The sequence below is a fragment of the Oreochromis niloticus genome, linkage group LG23 (assembly GCF_001858045.2).
Source record: "Oreochromis niloticus isolate F11D_XX linkage group LG23, O_niloticus_UMD_NMBU, whole genome shotgun sequence".
Lineage (NCBI taxonomy): Eukaryota > Metazoa > Chordata > Actinopteri > Cichliformes > Cichlidae > Oreochromis > Oreochromis niloticus.
The window spans coordinates 43,599,813-43,616,873 of record NC_031986.2 but is presented as its reverse complement, the minus strand read 5'-3'; the positions used below and the strand labels follow the sequence as shown (position 1 = coordinate 43,616,873).

At 42.9% G+C, this 17,061-nt stretch overlaps 1 protein-coding gene across 1 annotated transcript in view; it reads right to left on the bottom strand.

Annotated features, from left to right (window-relative positions):
• Positions 1 to 228: 228 nt before the first annotated feature.
• Positions 229 to 17,061, bottom strand: part of glis1b (GLIS family zinc finger 1b) — a 74,079-nt gene continuing 57,246 nt past the window's right edge. The window contains 5 exon segments of the mRNA XM_025902969.1: positions 229 to 1,273; positions 1,366 to 1,521; positions 2,352 to 2,482; positions 9,968 to 10,142; positions 13,750 to 13,891. Of these exon segments, the coding sequence (XP_025758754.1) occupies positions 1,137 to 1,273; positions 1,366 to 1,521; positions 2,352 to 2,482; positions 9,968 to 10,142; positions 13,750 to 13,891 (741 nt within the window). The 3' untranslated portion in view covers positions 229 to 1,136.

Sequence of the window (17,061 nt, the reverse complement as noted above, 5' to 3'; positions counted from 1 at the left end):
TACAAACATTCAAATGATTGCTGTAAACAAACTGTACATTTTATACATATAATAATAATTATAATAAAGTAGGATGGTTTCTCTGCATTATTGCAGAATTAATGAGCCCAAACCCTCCCGAGATAAATCCAAAAGCCAAAAAAAACTACTTAACAAGAGAAATCCAAACTTTTTTTTTTCCCCCACTGATAAAACTTCACTGCAAAACGTTATATTCTCCTCTACACGTCAGTCTAGCACAGACGTGTAGATTACCGAGAAAAAACACAAAAAGAGGAGAGGAGAGGTTTGTGGTGTTAAAATGAGATATTGTATGTAGAAGCTCAAGCTGATTGTACTGTCTGTGTGCAAGTTTTAATGTCAATGTCATTTAATAACATTTAATTCAATTCAGTTTTTTTATATGGCGCCAACAACTGTTGCCTCGAGGCGCATTAGAGAGTAAAACCTGTCCCATCAACAACATCATTTTTTTCCAGTCGTGCCCAGCAGTTCGCAGCCTGGTAATTTGGACCTTTAATCCAACAGGATTTTAGTTTTTCAGTCTGAATGCCAATTAGCATTAATTAGAATTAATTTAAAGACTGCAGGAAGTTTCCATAATAGAAATAGAAATATCTGACTGTTTTCATGATGGGGTGCCCCATTATCAGACTATTCAAACACTGGTGTCCTTTTTTTAAACTTTTTGTAGTCTTTTGCTTATTTTAGTGTTATTACTCGTACATTGGCCTTTGAAATTATTCATGTTGTACAAAAGAAGTCAGTATTTTTTTGCTGGAACTGATGAAAGCAGATGCAGCTGGGTAGGCGCAATCATAAGTAGACAGTTTAATATTTTAAGGAGTCATGAGGGAAAAAAAAAGGTTGGGAAACACTACCATTGTTTTTGAAACTGAAGCCATTTCCATTCAGTGTCACAGTTGCATTTACATTATATTTAACCTTATTTTTTTCCACTTTGTTGGTTTCTGTCTTGCACTTAAGTCAGAATAACCCACTTACAATGTGATCTTTGTTCTGTTTTTGGAAAAATGAAACCAGAACTGAAGAAAAAAAAAGATCTAAGTGCGTGAGGATGCATGAGGAAGGACTGCGGAGTAGTGTGGTGAAGCGTGTCTTGCTCCAGTGTTCCTTTATGTCTCTGTGTAGATGGAGGACATGTGGCTCAAGCTACGGTCAAAGCTGCCCACCTGGAAGAAAATGCTATCCTCTGGGCTGGATAAGAACTGGCAACCGCCGCCTCCCTGCAGCTCCTGGGTCAAGCTGAAGCCTTCAGGGAAGAACAGTTTGTTTAATATGCTGATTAAATGGTGATACTTGCAGCTCAGCCTGTACACAGGCTAAGAGGACAATCATCCTCACCTGCAGAGCCGGTGTTGCTTGTCGACATGTGGAAGCCATTGGGCTGATGGGAAGTGTAGGTGTGAGAATCCCCCGGGACGTGGACGCCACCGACTGTCTGCTCCATCCTGTAGGAGTCTCCGAAATGGAAGCAGCTCTGGAAGCTGCCTTGGTATTCTAAGAAATGTTGGAGAATTGTAGAGGGAGGGGAGAGAGAAAAATAGAAGCTGGACTTCATCAATTGCCATTACAGAGGGACTGTTTCCACTGTCACTAAGCGCCCGGTCCATCCAGCTGAAACGTAATATGGATCTTAAGTTATGACAATGCTATATTTGTGTTTGTGCTAACACTGCCAGGCTACATGGTATGTAGCATTTGTCCCCATCGTCTGAGTTTGTGATCCAGATCAACCGCAGGAGTCATGATAATGGGAAAGCAGCCCTTCCTGGTGCGCATTTACGCAACTGGCTGACCACAGCGTGGTTTGAGAGACGTCCATGTGTAGATCTTTACAGTGAAAACAGTGTTTAAGGCATTAGGAAAAAAGCTCGGGAGTGACAGCTGAACCTGCCATGTTAGGACGCTGAGAGACGGCTGAATACACGAGCCAGCATTTTGTTGGCTAATTCAGCTCGAGGAAAAGGCTTCCGGCATGTGGTTTTCCCCACTCTGTCTCTACGACTCTAATCTCTCGCCGTCCTAAAAATGGTCTGACAGAGCTGCGGGGCTGTATCGGCGCGCTAAGAGACAACTTCCTCTCTCTCTTATGTGGCAGCGAGTGGTGCAGCTTTTGGAAGAGGAACACAGTTGGGTTCAGGCGGTAATTATATTCAGGTGATCTGTTCCTATCATAGGAAATCATAGAGTTACTGAATCACCTGCCACAGGAACCATTTTAGGATATTAAATTGAAACATGCAGGAATTGATTCAAATTGAAGCCAAAACAGATTTCCTGAAAGAAGTTAAGCTGCATTCTGCGTTGAGTTTTGGGGTTAGCCTTACCGTCGCTGGCAGGCTGATGTTGGTGATAGTGAGGGTAAAGCTTGTGGTGAGGGTGGACATGCTGTTTCTCCAGTGGAGGAGGCGATGTCCCCGCTGTCTTCATCCCAGGAGACAGGAGGGAACCCGACACCCTGAAGCAGACACAGAGAAACTAGGAATAAAAAGCTCTCAATTTAAAGTCATTCCTTTCTTGACGGCCTCAGTAGTTCTCAATAAAATGCTTCATGCACTGTGACATCCCAATCAAAGCCGGAGCTGCATGCCGGCCTGCTAACCACATGATCCAACAAACCCAGCGGAGCAGTCAGTGATCCCGCGCACACATAGAAGAAGAAACAGTCCAGGCATGTGGAAACTTGGGCTCCCCACACCTAATCTTCCTCCTACCGCATATTATGATCTTAAGTCAACAAACAGCAGAGTGTGCATTGAAGCGAACACACACCAGTGCAGTAACCCTTGGCTTTGTGGCCCGGGAAGAAAAAAAATACTATCCCTGTTTACCTTCATGACATTTAAGTGAAGAAATATTAAGTTAACGTGTTTGAGACTTTGTGGACTCCAGCCTGTGCAGATATTGATATTTTAGGTAAAGATCTGTCTGTGCTATTGGACCCATTTGTCATTCGATACAGCAGCAGCAAATCTCCAAGCTTCACACTGTGCCAGTCCTGGCTAATATTTAAACAGAGTTGGTTTTTCTTCAATCTCTGCATTTAAGAGGCGCACTCTGTGCTGGAAAAGCCACAAATATGACATCAAATCTTGAAATCAAAGCAAAATTATGAAATGTTTTTGCTGCCAGTTGAACTGATTTACTCAGCAAAATCTACAGTATGACATCAGAAAACTGCAATGTGCTTCATCACCACATCTTATTGTCTAACGTGAAGTTTCCTGCTGTCATGATGACTATGACCCATCTATCCATCCATCTTCTGATGGTAGCAGTTTAAGCAGGGACATCCAGAGCCCCCAGCTCTGCCATGGAGCCAACAAGGTGCTCCCAAGTGGGCCACCACTGGTCTCACCCTATCTCTAAGGGAGATCCCATTTCTGCCATTTGTATCAGTAATTTCATTATTTTGCTCAGAGCTCACGATCACAGGTGAGGGGAGGGAGGTAGCTTGACCAGTAAAAATGCACAGCTTTGCATCCACCCTAAGCTCTCTCTTCATCCAATAAAACATATACAGAGTCCGTATTACTACTGATGCCACACCACTCCGTCTGTCAATCTCCTGATCTCAAAGATGATTAGCATTTCAATGCAATTTGAGTGTTCAAGGTGTTTGTCTAGAACAGTAACTTATAACTAAATCACACCTGCAGTCTGACTTCATTACTAACAGTTTGAATTTGTTTCCATTCCCTCAGATTTAGCCCTGATGTTGATGCTGCATACTGAGAAGTAATGAAAGAAACATGATAAAAATGAAGGAAGGAAGTTGCTGGTTTGGTAGTCCTAGTCTTAAAAGTCTAAAAATAACAAACTATAACTTTGCAAAATATATGCTGGGAGTTTACTGCAAGTTTACTCTTAATGACCTTCAGCATCGTATGGACTGGCGTGGACACTCTGCATCCTTTGCATGCTGACTTTCAGATGCCTCCAACACAATGGCGATTTAGTCTCCCCATAAAACACACAACCAAGAGTTTGCTGAGGTTACCGCACTGACCTTTGTTCCACTAAAGTTAGGGTTGGTTGTTTATTGTTAAGGACAAACTGAGGAGCGGGGGCAGACAGAAAAACACGCTTATTCGTTCTTTCGCTGACTCGAAATGGAAAACACATCTACCACCATCCCAAAATTTAAATGGCTGCAACACTTTTTTAATCAATAAAACCGACCAAAATATAAAACAAATGAAAGAAGTAGAGCCAAGGGTGAAATGAACGATACGTGACTTGTTGATTATTGATGTTCAGAGGTGCTGGAAGGCAGACTCTACCTCAAGACTAATGGTTCCCCTGTTTTCAGACAGCTTCAGTTTTATATTCAAAGCAAAGCTGGCAGAAAAGTGAATGATTATTCCTTTACTGTAAAGGCTACATCAGGCCAAGTTTAAACAAACAGGAGGAAAAAAAATGGATTTAATGTATGCCTTCATCACATCATGGTAATAAACGCATCCAGAAGCAGTAAGAACCAGGTCTGGTATTTATTCAGACACTTGCCTGGATGTTAAATGTTCAAGTTTACACAAAACTCAAAATGAGCGATTTAACGACTTAATGTTGTACACTTGACATTAACTTAATGAAACAGAAAGCTGGTCCAAATCCAGACTGATGGGCAACAGACCTGCTTTTAAAAAATGGAGCTGCCCAATCGCCTCCCCAAATATTCAGCAGCTACTTATTACTGCATATCAGGAATGCCAACACATAAACTGCTGCTGTGTTACTATGTGCCGCTGTGCTGCAGGGGCATATGGTTTGCGCTAAGCGCTATATGACTGTGATGACAGAGAGCTGCTGGAGGCAGCTGAGCCCAGAGATGACTGCTCATTGCTGGCCTGGCTGGAGCCTGCTATATGACCTACTGCTCCATGCACGAGGGGCGTCCCACCCAGCACTCAGTAGCTGGCAGAGGCTTCGTGCGGGGCATTTGGCAGAGAGCACCTCCCGATCAAGAGGAGACGGTAAACGATGTCAAGCGAAAGTGCAAAAACTTGGAAGGCTTTCTTGCTGGGGCTGAATTATTTTACATTTTATTTAGTCGTACATCGCTTCAGGCTCCACTGCTTCTACATTTATCACGGTGCTCATCATAAAACTGGATCCAGAAAATACTGTTTGGCTTCGGTTCTGTAGGAAAGGTCGTGTTATTGCTCCTGTCTGTTCACCTGTGTCATAAATGTAAAAACAGTTCCCACGAATTCTGGTTGAAAAACAGACCCTGAAGCGAGTGAACATGAGAGTAACCATGCTTACTTTTACTTAACTTGATTCCTCTTTATTTTACGAGGAGAATAAAGAACTTTTATTGTTTTATTTGTCAGAAAATGGCAAAGCAGATAAAGGTTTTATATAGAAAGAATATTGAGCTTATGAAAGTGATTATTTTTACATCTTAGCTCACTAATTAAACTCTAATAACACAACTGAATATTTTTATTTAACTGCTTTTGTATCTTTTCATGCGTCACTCAGGTAGATTTTTGTAAGGTAAAGGACTATATAGCTACTTTAAGTATTGTAAAAACTTTCTCAAAAACTCACCTTGAAACCTTGAAATACAAGGTTTGCAAAACTATCAAACAAATACAACTTCAAATCGAGGTGGCAGGATTGCTGATTATTAAGGATTTAAGGTGCCTTCTCCTTGTCAGTGTGACTGCCCTTGACTTTGGAGCCCATCAGTACCAACCTGATGATGCTTGTGTGACACCTTGTGTGACTCCAGCCCTGGAGAAGCTAGCTCTGTGAGCCTGGCTAATCCACGTGCTGGCACGGGGCCGCTGCATGGCCATGTGTTCCTGCAGAGAGCACCGTTCCCCCAGGAGCTGCTGTCAGCACAAACTCAGGAAACAGTTATACTGTTCATATTTTTACAAGCTGCCTCTATGTGTAGCTAAAGTGAATCATAAGCTAATCACTGCCAGCTGCCTCAGGCATTGCTCTAGCTTGCTAGCCACTCAACCTGAAGGTATGAGGGGAATCTTTCATGTGCCACATTAATCTCTCCCTGAAATTCATCTTCACTGACCATCCTGCACGTCTCTGCTTTTCTCAGTCACCCCACCTCTGTCCTAATGTAAAGACAGAGGGATTTGACCCCTGACCTTATGATTTCTGAAGCCAGAATAGGAGGGGAGAGTAAGCTGAGGCTTTGATATTTCTTTTACAAAGAACGAATTTGAAGATTTCAAAAATGCTCACATACTGATGAATAATGTAAACTTTGACCTGTGCTGGAAAAGGTTTACTTATAGAGATGGGAAATCGTTGCTCATTTCAGATCAGAGGCTTTTTTAACTTGAGTGGATGGTTTGTGAGTAAGAGGAATGAGATTCGGTAGGTGACTAAACTCTGCCGTTTGAAATGCTACCAGGAGATCAGAAGGACATTCAAACCTGGACTGTTTGAAGCCGCCCTGAAGTCATAAAGTTGCTTGTACTCAGGTATGTGGGCATGAACGTCATCTCCGCTAGCCTGCAGCTATTGTCCAGAAACATTACAACTCATCTTAATAAAGATAAGCTACCCGTGAAGTCTTGGCTCCCTGCATGGAGGCATGATGGGATGGAAAGTAACCTGAAGATTCATGAACAGTGCTGATCTGCTCCTCGTTTATCTTCCTTCACCTGCAGCTAACTGTCCCACTAGGGAGCGGGAATAAGACCCTGTTCTCCACAGGCCCTGCAAACTCCCCAAAACACCCTTCGCCTCCCCTCTCGTCTCCCCCCACTTTTTTGCAGCCGACCATTAAGCCCCTCTGATGGATGACAGGGGCTTCTTTGGCACAGATCGGTGGGAACGCTTCTGTTTTTGGTTAGCAAACTAAAACAGTGTTTGAGAGACAGACAACAGCATCCTGGTTAAAGCTAAGCTAAAGCTAAGCCAGCCCCGAAGGCCCCAGCCTCCGTTAGTCCCAGAAAGATATCTGCCCCAAACTGAGCAGATCCACCTTTAATCACTATAGTCTCCTACTCGGAGGAATTCTTACTGTAAATCATCTGAATCTTTTCTCCCAGTTAACCGTTTGTGTAGTCGGGTTAATTGAAGGCAACACATTATTAACTGAGGACCGCAAAATGAGTGACTGACCACATACTGCCATGAGCGACTACCTCAAAAATGCTTTTGTTTGGGTTTTGAGACTGACACTCATTTTCTGGCTCGTTGGAGAACGATAATGGCTGGAAGAAAGACAGTGTAGAGTTACAAGCCGTGAACGTGCCCCCTTCTAGAGCGGGAACTCTTAATGTAGCTCTGTGCCGACTGTGCTGCCACTCTAATCCAATTAGCCTGTGTCAATCACTGCCGAGGTATCAAACCGCCTCAGACTAATATTTGCAGAGGGGCTCTAATATCAATACGCAGGTAAAGGCTGCAGCTCCCCACCCCCTCTGCAATTATATAACCACACTTGGGTGAAGCAGTGAATGACAACATTTACCACCCGTCTCTCTGTGCTCGGAGGCCGCCGTGGTCGAACAACCGTTTCTGTGAGAGGGGCCCACTTGTGCCACAGTGATTCTAGATGTATTTTAACTGGCATATCCTTATATTAGCTTCAGAAAAATGACACTGGTATTTACAAAGTAAAAGGAGTCTAAATGGCCCATTTGAGCCAGGGTAAACACATTTAGCCATGAGGTCAGAGGCTGCCACACTGGAGCAAGGTTAGTTTGATAATTTTGTCAAAATGTTTAATGTCCTGCTAAACCGTTTGGGGAAAAACAAATGCAGTGCTGATATTGACTTTGGCAACAGCCTGTATACTTAAGGCTTTAAACATGTAAATCAAATGCTCCATCTTCAGGCAAATGCAAGCAGACATTTCATGTGCGGCGTGCTGCAGGTCTGACGCCTCGCCCCCGCCCTCCATCTATACCGTGTGATCAACAGATAGAGCGCTACAGCATGCGCCTTCGTGAAAACTCTTTCAGGTCATCTGGAGTTGCTGAAATGTGCAAATTTGGGAATTGCTGTCGTTTTAATGCAGTGCTGTCATCACATTACTGGGGACACAAAGATGTACATGAAAAGGGAGATAAGTCATTGAACCACTTGGGTTACATATGCAGGTAAAAAAGGGGGACTATCACCAAGCTGCACCAACATGTTCCTCATCAAGTACGGACAGGAGCAGACACGGTCCGACTCTCACTTCCAATATGTCACCCTGCCTGTGTAGCCGAGTATCCCCTCCCAGAGTCCTTTTCACTTTCCATGCCTGTGCTCGCACTGCTAATTGTGCGTGCTGCTGAGAAAAGAGCCACAGAAACCGCGAGGTAATTTTGACAGGCTTCTCCTTCTGCTTTCAAGGCTTGAAACAACACACCAGCTTCCAGATGCTTCCAGGCCATCCCGACGTCTCTTGAGCGCCGCTCGGACGTTTACATCCAGGCGGTTTCACCGCTCTGCTCGGCTGCTCTGTTTGTGCTGGATGTCGAGCGGTCTGCTGTACCTCACACCCCAATCATAACCAATCACGTGTATTTCCTGGATATGTAAACTCGCCCCCACACACGGAGACACACACATGCACATAAGTACAAATGTATGTGCAGCTCTTTAAAGTAAGGAAGCCATCAAAGATCATTCTGTAATATGCGGGTGTTGTATATACACCCACAGAGCGGACCACAGAGTTAAAAGAAAGCATGTTTATGTAACACAATCACTTTTGTAACACAGTTTATGATGCTTGATTCCATCCACTCTTTCTCAATGTTATTAAACTGTACAGGACTGTTTTCCTTCCCTACCTCCCTGGTTTTTAGACACATTGCTTTAGCACAGCACACACTGTGCCTCCTGACGACACCCGGTTCTGTAACTCTGCTCTGCAGGCTCTCTGGGGAAATCATCAGCACTAATAGGAAACATCCTGCAAATCACACACATGCACACACTCAGAGATGCATGAGAGGAGCTGCTCGAGCTGTTGTTGAGCAAGGCAGTCGCACCTCGAAGAGCTGCGGGTTTTGTGCGTCGTCTTTTGAAATGTTTGCGTCGACTTCAAGCGGGAGCTCTGTAAAGATACAGTTAATTAATGAATTCCCAGGATAATGGATTGGTTCAATGGAAGCACATTTGTCTTGACTAAAGATGTAGCAACACTGGTATTCTTACTAAACCGTATTCAGTTTTATTGCTTCTTAAAAGTATCTCCAGATGTGCTTATTTTCACAATTACCTGAAAGATGCATCACTGATTTAAACGTCATTTTGTTGCTTGCATTTGTTGCATAGCTGAACAGCAGCAGTATATCAAGGTCTATAAATGTAATCTCGAGGTTTTGTGTTTTTAAAGAGAACCGGTTGATGGTGAAAGAGCTCACAGAACATAAACACAAGAAGACGACGCTATCACACTGCTTTGATACTCTCACCAAAGCTGGTGATGTGTCACATTGACCGCGTGGTGACCAGCACTGCCCGTCTTCCCATGAGGGACGTCATAGGGGTCGAGAAGTTGATTTTGTTTCCAGTAAGAAAGCCAAGATGGGTTTGTCAGCAGGACCACGAGGCTTAACCTAACATGAGCTAAGAGGGTTCGGCCGGGACTCGGGATGATAAATAGGTGAAAAATAATGGAGGCAGAGGGTGTAAAGTGTAATCACAATATCAGGGGAAGTCTTAAGAGAAGAACAGAGTTTGCACTGTCACTGAACTTTGTCATACACGTTGTTTGTATGCAGTAAAACAAACACACGGTGTCCTTTGACCTTTTCAAAACATGATGTGATATGACTTCAATTATATGACAGAATTGTGACAAAGCCATCCATGACTGTTTGTAGGATTATTCATTCATTAATCAGGTTCGTGTTTATATTTCCCACCCTTTATGACACATCTCTAGTTTTCCAGTGACCCAGACCTTCGGAGTGACATACCTCAACATCTAAATACAAATCAAGGGTTTGTTACTCACCCGTCTCTCGTGCCGTCCATGGCAGCCAGCGGGGACAGGTGGTGAGGGCTGCCGAGGTCTCGATCCAGTCGGTGCTGTCGGGTTGGCAGGTCAGCGGTGGAGCCAGAGTTGGGGGTGGGGGAGAGCAGCTCCACTGGGGTGCTGTGATGGGGGGTACTGGAGCCAGTGTACAGGCCTGAAAGACAAACAAAGCTAATTCGGTAAACGTGCCAAATAAACTCAAGGCCCCCGTGCTTCATCTCTCCTTCGAGCAAATTAAAAGCCATTTCATGGCAACAGGATTTTGTTTTGACAACTTTCATCCAATCAGTGTGCTTCGTAAAATAAAAAGTTCTGTGTTTGCGCTGTTTGTAATTTAGGGTACATTGTTTGTGCTGCCACAGGGACTGGCCTTGTTTGTCCTTTTTCGTATTACACAATAATAAACTAAAATGTTACATGTGTTCCGACAGTGACTTTGAACAGTAGGTCCTTTAAAAAGAGGACTAAAGCTACAAATATATGATATATGTTAAGGAAATCTGCAGAAGAGCATGTGATAATTTGCTGACTGTTCCAATATGTCTTTTACTTTTTGATCATTTCAGTTTTTCCAAATGATATTACAGTTACATGTTGTTGATGCACCGGTCTGTGGGGGCATTATTATCTTCTTTTACTGGTTGCATGTTGCCAACCTTTTCTACTGTTTCAAGCTGCAAACTGTTATTAAATACGGACCCCTTTTCTTCTTTGCAAACTAGGAACTGCAAATAATAACTGTCACAACTGTTTTTACTATTATTAGCTTTAGTGAAAATGCTTCCAAAGCCCAATTTGACAACAAAAAATGAGCTGTTTTGTCCAAAAATGAATCCCAGGGGTGTTCATTTTAAAAAGGATACAAAAACGAGTACTTGGAACTGTTACTTTGTTACTGCTATTAACATGTGGCTAGTTAGACTTTGGAGATCCACACGACTGTGCACAAGTCTTGAGCCTTCCCTCATTTCTGTATATTTTGGTTCCAAGGAGCCAGGCGCTCTTGTAATTTTCTAACGCTTTATTTGGCCCATTTTACAAGCACTTTTTAAAATGACCCCAACTCCATTGCCTTTTGTGCCAGAGACAAAATCCAAACTGTTTCAGAAAGAAGAGAAGATGAACTTTACGGGGATGCTTGGTGTACTATGGTATCACAACGCACTGTCCGAACACACACAGGAAAAAAATCAGCCACGTGCGCTTCACATTAACATACATATATCCATCATACCTGTATAAATCTTGGTCAATAAAGGGTTAAAGAGGTCTTGAGCAATATTTCTCCAGGATTTCTGAAGGTCTGTAAAAGTTGTCCTTTGGACATTGGTGCTTTTTGCCTCATTTTCAGTCAAGTCCTTGAACCCAACCGTTTTCAGAGGAAGATGGCAAACAACTTAAAAAATGAAATTTTATCTTTAGGCCCTTTGCTACAAACAGCCTGTCACAAAAACACACATTTTATTCTAATTTCTTTAGTTAAAAAAAGGCCAAAAAAATAACACAGTCTGACTTACACAAAATAGTATTTTTTGCACCAACGAGGTGATTCTCACACAGCTATAACACTTGGCATTTATTGACATGGTGTTCAGTGTGTTCTCACAGAACTTGAAGAAACTGAAGAAGCGGAGGACGTGCCAGGGCTAAAAAGAAAAGACCACCACCAAAATCTACACCAGATGGACAGTATCTCAAAGTCATGTTTCAACCAGTTTAATCAAAAATCATTCCTCCACAGGGACAAGAACTGCCTGCCCCACTGTGGACAGTCTTGTTAAGCAAGAGTCAACTTGATCTTTCCTTTTTTTCCTCTTTGCATCTTCTGCTAAGTTTAGCAGCTGATTTCTTTCCCAGCATCCAAAAGGCGAGAAGCACATTGACTGTCTGGGCCAGTTAACCGGCGACGAGAGCAGGAGACGGGAGGAGATGAAAGGAAGAGGAAAGATGGGTGCTCCTGGTTTTGCAGTTTTCAGGCCCAGCTGTTCTCAAGTGGAAGCATGCCGAGGCCTGATCTGACAGCGCTCTGAAATGGTTACAAGCTTGATTCATTACCCCGAAATCATCAATCACAGACCTTAAATGTTTTCCCCTTTAGCCCCAACATCTGCTACCACACCGGCAAAACAGTCGACAAATAATGGCTGTGATTGCCTCAATTTCATCACTGGTTCCTTGTGGAGGAAGACAAAAAGGATCTGATGTTGCTCTTTAAGAGTTAGAGTGGGATTATGTACCAAAGATGCTGTCGAGCGGATTTGAAAAGCTTCTTGTTGAGTTCAGGAAGAAATCTCTGTGAGAAGAAACCGAGAGCATAGCAGCAGGAGCACATAAACCTCTGTACTAAACTATGATGAGTCCTTCCTCTGGTTAATCAGGGAACACTCTAATTATGCTCTATAAAACAGAGAGGGGGGGTTCTCGTAAGTCTTGCTGCAGACATGTGAATAGGAACAGACTTATATGCAGTGAACAGGAAAACAAGTTTAGCTCTGACTGGAAGCATGACTCATTTTCTGCTCCACAAGTGTTAATGATGGGATGGCTGCCCACTTTGGCCCACTACTTACATGCATCCTATTGGCTCTAGAACAAAGAGAAAGTCGCGTAAATAGAGATCCTGAAGTCTAACCTTTTCTGACCTCGAATAACACGGCGTCCTTGACTGCTTTGGCTCCTCTGGGGCTTTAAATGATTTAAACCAAGAGAGAAAGCAACTCTCAGAAAGAGAGGGGAGCAGGAGGTAAAGAGCCAAGACTCAGAGGCCTGGTTCCACATTCAAAGAAAAGTTGAGCTTTCATAGTCATCAACGGTGCGCCGAGATCCAGCAACAATAACAGACAACAGTGGGGAGCCTGGCTGTGGTAGAGGCAGAACACAAGGACAGATGTGTCCATAAAGGGAGGAAGCTGCAGGGAATCGCTCTTGTCTTTAGGATGGTTATAATCCATTTATCTCTCTCTTGTTCCCAATTCAGTGTGGCGCTGACTTTTAGTGACGGTCAAATTCATCAGTTAGAAAAGTGGAAGTTTAAAAGACGCTTAAAGGCCACATGTGATGAATAAAATTTTCCAGTTCTAGTGGCTGCTAATGGTTTTTGCAGCCTTTGCATGACAGGAAGACAGGTTAACATGACATGGTTATGAAATCCAAACCAAACAAACAAAAGCACAAGGCTGTAACACTTCCCTTATAAACTCAAAGGACCAAGTATGGTCTAACAGCTAAAATGTTGATATAAAATGTGCACGAGCAATTAAAGTTCAATTATGTGGTGTAGATTGTTTATCTTTTGACCAAAGGCACCACCAAGTATGATTTTCACTGCCTGAGAGTGCAGAATTACCACAATACATCTGCAGGAATGTTGACATGGCTGCTGATTACCACCAATGACTCGGTGATTGCTTTGCCAGGTGTTGGGATTTCTGGCGGTCTGGACCTCACTCGCTGGCGTGTTCTTCTGCTTTGGAACAAATACTCCCTGGGCTTCGATATTTTGAGATGTGGCCAGTCGATTTCACTCATATTTGAAATTGTTTAACCATGAATGATGTTGCTACTACTGGTGACACATTATATTTTGTATTTAAGCCACATGTATTAATCTGTTTTCTTACCCAACTTCAATTTTTGCATGTTTTATGAAAAAAATAACTGGAAATTTGAGATGTTTTATTGGTAAAGAAACCGATTAATTAAGAGATCAATTATTAGAGGAAGAAATCAGGCTATGAGAATGACAGATGACAGGTGTCTACCTGTGAAGATGTCTTGGCCCAATGCAGGAGAATGGCCATCTTTGCCATTGTAGAGGTGCTGCGTAGAGGTGGAGCTCTGGAGGTGCTGCATGGACAGACAGTCGCTCAGGACATCCTGCTCCAGGTGAGGGCAGGGCCGAAGCTGAGAAAAATAAGCAACGATAAGAATAAACTTCAAATGTTTACAAGAAATGATGATGAGTCATTTAAATGGAGAGAACTCCATCTGGTCTGCAAGATTACTCAATCTAAGAACAAGACGACTTCAGTTTGGCCTGTTCGTAGCTTGGACCTCGTGTGTGTGTGTGTGTGAGAGTGTTCGCTTCATCTTTTTGCAATAATGTGATTGTAATGTTGATCTAAAACAGTAAATCAGCAAATGAGAATAGAATTGTCAGTCAAGGGGAACCGGGGGAAAGATCATATGTTCTTTTTTGAGTCATGCGTTGGCCTTAGACATAATTGGTAAGCGATCACTGTACGAACTCAGAGCCAATGTGAGATTGCTCCTGTTTCTTTCACTGCCAACTTTAATGGGGGCAACTGAAGACACATTTCAGCGAGATCACACGCCACAAAGATAAAATTCAAACCAAATGAAACCTGTGTCAGTTGACAAAATGAGACATCTGCCTTATGGATCAGTGGAATAGCTGAACTCTGTTGTATACATTACTGGATTTCTATGTAATAAAACATTATAGCTGCTGAGGTACACACAGGGCTTCTTTACTGTCATCAGGAGATTTAACTTTAAAAATGCCAAGATGTAAAAAGAGAGAATGGGATAGTAATACAGCTGACTGTCTGATGTAGGCAGAAAAAAGACTTCAGACTCCAGTGTATAAAGCAAATATGGCCACCAAGAAATAAGACACGGACTAGAGAACAGTGGAATCCACCTACGATCATAGTGCTTTTCTGATTACACGGGCCACCCAAAACACTTTACACAACAGGAGATACAAAACGCTTTTTCTGCACATACAACATTTTATGTATTACACAAACACACCAATGAATTCATCAGGGTCAACTTGGGGTTTTGGTTGAGCAGGCAACCACATGCTGTATGGCCAGAAAGCAGCGGCCTGGGTTCGAGTCCAACCCGCAGCCCTTTGCTGTGTGTCTTCCCCTCTCTCTCTCTTTTGTGTCCATCTCCACTGTCACTGTCCAATAAAGGCAAAAGCCCCCACCGACACACACACACACACACACACACACAAATGGGGGTTTAGCATCGTTGGTTTGGGGAAGAGCAGAGGTTAGAACCACTGACCTTCTAATTATTCTTATTAAACACGATGACCACACAGGCTAACAGTACAGGCTCCACTCAGACCTGCTTTGGGCCTTGCAGAATAAAAGGGATGCTTTTTTTTTTTTTAATGACTTTTTAATGTATTTTGATGTTGCAGATTTGCAGCTGCAGATTTTGTCAGCTCCACATCGATGATGTGAATCTCCCACTTCACCAAAGATCTGGGGACCGACTGAGCACGGTGAACTCCTTGTCATGTTCAAGAAACCAGTTTGAGATGATCTGAGCTTTGTGACATGGCATGTTATCCTGCAGCCACCAGAAGATGGGCACACTCTGGTCATAAAGTGATGGGAATGATCAGAAACAATACTCGGGCTGTGGTGATTGAATTTTGGTCACTTGGTACTAAAGTGTGACAAGAAAACACCCCCACATCAGTAAAACACCATCAGCCTGAAAGGTTGGTGGGCAGGAAGGAGCAATGCCAAATTCTGAATCTTTTATCTGAATGCAGAAAGGGACACTCATCAGACTAGGTAACGTTTTCCTAATCTCTTGTTGTCCAACTTTGGTGAGCCTGCACAATTTGTAACCTGAAGTTTTTATCTGACAGGAGCGGTACCTCACGTGGTCTTCTGCTGCTGCAGACCATCAGCTTCAAGGTTCGACTTGTCGTTCAGTTAGAGATGCTCTTCTGCATACTGTGTTGTAATGAGTGGTTTTTTGAGTCACTCTTGCCTTCCTATCAGCTCAAAGCAGTCTAGTTATTCTCATTTGACCTCTTGCATCAACAATGCCCAGAGAACTGTGGTTCAGTGGATATTCAATCAATCAATCAATCAATCAATCAATCAATCAATCAATCAAAGCTTTATTCGTCACATGCAGGTTGCCCTGCAGTGAAATGGGACCCCCCCGACCTTACACATACAACACAGACATTACATGGGGATACAGGTCGGAGATTGGTAGCATTAGAGAAAAACATTGAAATGTACATTACAATGGGAAAGTACAAGAGGAAAAAAAGAGACCCCTACTCATGCTGTGCTTCCATGGTAGGACAGCATGAGAACAGGAAACAAAAAAACTCCTCTGCACAAAAAAGCACATGAATGTCCACAGCACAACATTATGAAGGACATGACAAGCCACGGGGTTGGGTGGGGGGTGAGGAGTCATCCGAAGCGAACACAGCAGCCGCCCTGCACAGCGCTATCATTCCAGCGCGGCACATAGACCCGCCGTGTTCCCCCGCAGGAAACAAGCATCGAAGGCGAGAAGTGAAAGAAAAAAAAAAACACGAGACAAGACAAGGACATAAGCAGCTAAGCAGGGAAGATAGGGGAAAGGAGGAGAGGAGGAAAAGTGCGACCGCCTTCGCTGAGAGCCAAACGAGGTCTAAAAAGAGAGGCAATTCTCTCTTTTTAGAGCATTCTCTGTAAATCCTAGAGATGGTTGTGTTTGAAAATCTGCCGAATCAACAGCACTGCTAGTTGATTCAACTACTTAACAGTCAAACTTGTAACAGTAAAACTAATCTCTACAGTTTGTGCAGAGCAACACTTTTTAAATTAAAAATTTGTATTTTATGTTTATACTTTGCCAACATCTATTATAAGCAGGCTTAGTTTAAACCAAAAAGCAGCTGGTGCAACTCTTAAACATTTGAATCCAATATGCGAGTTTCTTTCATCATTGAATTGTGAACTAAATGTAAATCAAGTTTGTGTTTTTGTAATCGTGCTCAGATAATAACTATGCTGACTAATACATATTTTTCAGTGGAGTGTATAATAATAATAATAATGATAATAATGAGTGATAACTTCATGATGCCAAGAGGCATAAAAACCTGGCAGTGTTGCTGTGGGCCCTTTGAACGAGTGAAGTCAAGTGTCGGTGCTCAATTTGCAGGCAAGGACAATGTCATCCAAGATTTTTTTTTATTTTCCAACATCACTGCAACCCTCTCAGTCTGTTTGTCCATCTGTCTGAGTTCTGATATTGTGGTCAGTTTGTGGGTGGAAACATTCTTCATCATCCCA